Source organism: Aegilops tauschii, chromosome 7 (genome assembly GCF_002575655.3).
Source record: "Aegilops tauschii subsp. strangulata cultivar AL8/78 chromosome 7, Aet v6.0, whole genome shotgun sequence".
In the NCBI taxonomy this organism is placed as follows: Eukaryota; Viridiplantae; Streptophyta; class Magnoliopsida; order Poales; family Poaceae; genus Aegilops; species Aegilops tauschii.
The window spans coordinates 21,890,063-21,893,997 of record NC_053041.3 but is presented as its reverse complement, the minus strand read 5'-3'; the positions used below and the strand labels follow the sequence as shown (position 1 = coordinate 21,893,997).

Sequence of the window (3,935 nt, the reverse complement as noted above, 5' to 3'; positions counted from 1 at the left end):
TGGTTCGTGCCGAACCGGTAGTAAAGGGGGGAGGGGCCTTTAGTCTCCACTCTTTAGTGCCGGTTGTCGAACCGGCACTAAAGGCCCTTACGAACCGGCGCTAAAGCCCGGTTCTGCACTAGTGATGTCAGCACATGCACGGCTTGTGTGCTATCGGCTGGGGCAAAGAGAAGTGACAACATGTAAGTATTTTTTTCCCGTTGCAATGCAAGGGCACATTTGCTTTGACCATTAAAGATCTAAAAATTATATTTGCATATTACATATGGTTAATATTTTCTCTTTTGAAAATACAAACTCAATTTATTCGTCACCCGTTGCTGCCGTACCTTACCAGTGCATGCTTTAAGTACCAACAAAAACCAGCATGGGTGCCCACGCCTAATAGAAAGGGTCACAACTACTTTGTCATTTGATCCAACAAATCCTAAAGAAGGGAAATAGGCTGCATTTGCCATTTGTTTCGTTTTCTACTCTCTCCATCTTTGCTGCATGCAAATAGGCTGCCAAATTTATGTTTAGAGATAAAGCAAAAGACTGCATTATTAACTTGACTTTTAAACAGAAAAAGCAAGCAATAAGTGAGCAGTTTTCACTTATATTTATTTATTTGAGAAATTTTTCACTTATATGAATTTCTTTTACACCCTGGTGTGCGTGTTGCCACGAGGTCGTACCGTTTAGATGTTGTCAGGACTGCTTTATTAATTTGATGTTTTAACAGAAAAAAAAACAAGCGCGCTAATTGACCAGCTTTACCGGTATGCATTATTTAGACCTCGGCTTGAGTGTCGTTACTAGGTGCCACCGTTCAGATGTCGTCATGCCATGCAGATGAACGTTCTAGTGGATATGTTAGTTTTCTCTCCCGTTGCAACGCACGGGCATGTTTACTAGTAAATATAAAATGTGTTGTCTTAAATGTAGAAATACCGCATGCACCTCAAAGCAATGTGGAACAATGGATTCCTTGCCGGTACCTACCGCTCTCGGTAAATCCTTTCTCCCGACACTCTCCATCCCCAAGCAAATCGCACGTGCACGCACGTGGTAGCTAATCCATTCGACTGTTCAAGGTACTCCATGATGTTCACAGGCAACAGGAGAGGCGCTCGTTTCCGATTTCCACACTCTATATGGATGCAGCATGTATGGAGTGAACGCAAGAAGAGCACACCTGCCAAAGCCACATCGTCGGCACGCAAGGGAAAGTGGAAAACCAAACCATACAGGCAAATGAGACGCCTACCGTACGTGGATTTCCAGCTGGTCCTCCCAAGGTCGACACACAATTGTATTTTCCGAAACCAGAAGTAAATTATGTTGGAAGTAAACAATAATTCAGTACATATACTGACCTAAATCACAACTGCAATGCATACACAATGATTTAAGATCTGGATTATTTGGAACAGCAGGACGATATAGGTAAGATACTACAACACCGGAGAAAAAACAATTCATAGCATAACAAAGATAGACGACATAGCATGAGGAACACCGCCATTGCCGAAGAGGAGAGGCAGCTAGCATCACGAGAGAGCCAAGCCTGATCCGTTGAACTTCTCCTCGAATATGGCATCCAAACGTATAGCCATCTCAGGTGTCAAGTGGTTCACCCAATCTCCCACCACCCCCTTCCTGAAATACGAGTCATGCGGGAACTTCAGGAACACCCCCTGGGAGCCTTTCTTGTTGGCCTCTAGATTTTTCAGATTCTCAAAGCTACAGAGCTCAACGATCTCTGCGACGGCACCGGCCTCCTCCTCTATGTCGGAGAATGGCCTCCCGAGGAACTGAGCTAGCTTCCTGACTTTGTCAACCGGATCCTGAAGCATCTGCTCATAAGTCAAGAAGAGCACTCTATTTGGCTCTGCATTGCTTACCCTCCAGTATCCGAGGATGTGATCCCAGACAGGCCCGGCAAAACATGTGCCCTGACAGACCGTCTCAAACACCTCTTCGAGTGACATGTCAGGTTGAGCACGTTTGACAAAGTGCCACATCGAGACAACCATGTCCTTCTGATCCCTGCCAATCAGCGGCTTGGTTAAAAATTCACATCCCAACCCAAACACATGAGATGTTTAAGAAATTAGAAATCTCTTCCAGATATGTTAACCGAAAGCTTTACTACTAGTATAAAACTCAATGGTATATTATATATATAGCAACCAAATCTTCTAGGGAGAAAGTATGCATTTTTTTCTAGAAAAACTTCCCCTCTATTCATCAACTGCAATGGCAGTACAAAGAACACCAAAAGTAACAGAAATCGAACAGGAGGGACACCATAAAACTAATTGTAAAACATCAAAAATCATGTAAACATATGTACTATTGTAACATTGACAACAATACCTGCATATGTAGACAATTTTGCAGTCTGGTCCACGAGAGATAGACGGCGGCAGCACCGAGAGAGGCATGTGCGTGCACATAAGCCTCGGCGAGGGCAGCCTCTCCAACACTGCCTCACGGCCGACGGCGAAGAGCCTGTCCAAGAGAATCACACAGTCGTGCGGGTTGAGGCGGCGGAGTGGGTGGGCGGGGCTGGCCGGCGGGTACGCGGCGCGGGCCATCGTGGCGAATATCAGAGCCTTGAGCCAAGTGGTGCCGCACTTGGGAAAGCTCGCAAGAACCACGTCGCCGGGGCGCGTTGAGAAGCTGCGCTGCATGGCGATGATGCCGGGTACCCAGTCCTCCAGCACCCACACGCCCTGGTAGCAGCGCAACTTGAGCTTGCTGGCAGGATTCGTCGGGAGGGACGCGACGGCGGCGGCATACTCGGTCGGAGGGCGCACTGGGATGGTGCCGTCGTCGGCGTCCTTGAACGCCATGGGGACCTGGAGACTAGTTGTTTCGGTACCAGCCATTTTACTGAATGGGGTGATGAGACCAGCTACCGGCAGCAAGCATCCTTTTATCCTCCACCGCACCTAGCAACCACGCATCCCTATTCACAGCATGATCTTCGTACGACACTGCCACATCTGATATTATATACCAATAAATAAGCGCACGACGCAACGATGGCCGTCGGATTTGCTGCTCCCATTTTTTAACGTGCTATGTATATGAAATAAATCTATAAAAATACGAGCACTAGGACTTTGACATTCTAACCATCCAACCACAGATTGGTAATGTAAATGTGTCATGCCCCTGCCCATGGGAGCTTGCCCCGGATTCTAGTGACTGGGTTGTTGTCATTCTGGATCCATGGCCAGTGCGCTCGTGGTCCCTCCCTAGGCGCGCTGGCTTTGCTCGGGTGCAGTGGTTGGTGGTTGCGGCGCCCTTGCTGGCGCTGACGTCGGGATGCTAGGCACGGGGGTCGTGGGTGTTGCGGCCAGGTGGGCTGCGGCGCCCCTCTTTCTTGGTCGCTTGCAGATCTGCCTCTCATGCGTCATCATCACGGTGGCCCCTCTCTGACCTCTCCGGGAAGGTTGGCTGGGATCTCAGGCATGGAAAAACAAGATGGTTTTCGTCCCTTTGTCGGTGGGCGTTGGACGGTGACGTAAGTTTGCGTGGTGTGGGGGCAGGGCTTCGGATGTCGCAGCGACGCCCCAATGGTGAGGTTGCGCGGATTGGCTCTGTGGTGAGCAAAGCGACAACACTTGGTGGCTCCTGTATTGGCTATGTGGGTATCAAGGAGAGGAGGCGGTGGGTGATCACAGTGTTGTTGTAGCTTTGGCGGTGACCGATCCTTGGCCCTAACCTGGGGGCCTTGAGCTGGCTGCAACGGTCCTCTCCTCGGGTTGGATCGGCGACCTTGATACCTAGTGTAGTTAAATTTCTCAAATAGAGGAAACATAAATGACATAAATTGTACCATAAATAACTTTTAATTTAGTTTACCTGGCATGCAAAACTCTAATACTGATTTAGTGTGTGTTCTTTTCCTTTTTAAAAGGTTCAAAAAACTCCAATGCAAA

General features: G+C 48.3%; 1 protein-coding gene across 1 annotated transcript; it reads right to left on the bottom strand.

Moving 5' to 3' along the window:
- Window positions 1–1,326: 1,326 nt before the first annotated feature.
- On the bottom strand, window positions 1,327–2,913 carry LOC109772090 (cytosolic sulfotransferase 5). Its single transcript, XM_020330790.4, has 2 exons — window positions 2,362–2,913; window positions 1,327–2,031 (listed from the first exon to the last, which is right to left on the bottom strand). The coding sequence occupies exons 1-2, from the start codon at window positions 2,874–2,876 to the stop codon at window positions 1,533–1,535; spliced, it is 1,014 nt and encodes a 337-aa protein (XP_020186379.1). The 5' UTR covers window positions 2,877–2,913; the 3' UTR covers window positions 1,327–1,532.
- Window positions 2,914–3,935: the final 1,022 nt, after the last annotated feature.

Coding starts and splice junctions, on each gene's coding strand:
- LOC109772090 (XM_020330790.4), bottom strand. CDS start 2,876: ATGGCTGGTACCGAAACAACTAGTCTCCAGGTCCCCATGGCGTTCAAG. Junction 2,032..2,361: donor AAAATTGTCTACATATGCAG/GTATTGTTGTCA, acceptor GCTGATTGGCAG/GGATCAGAAGGACATGGTTG.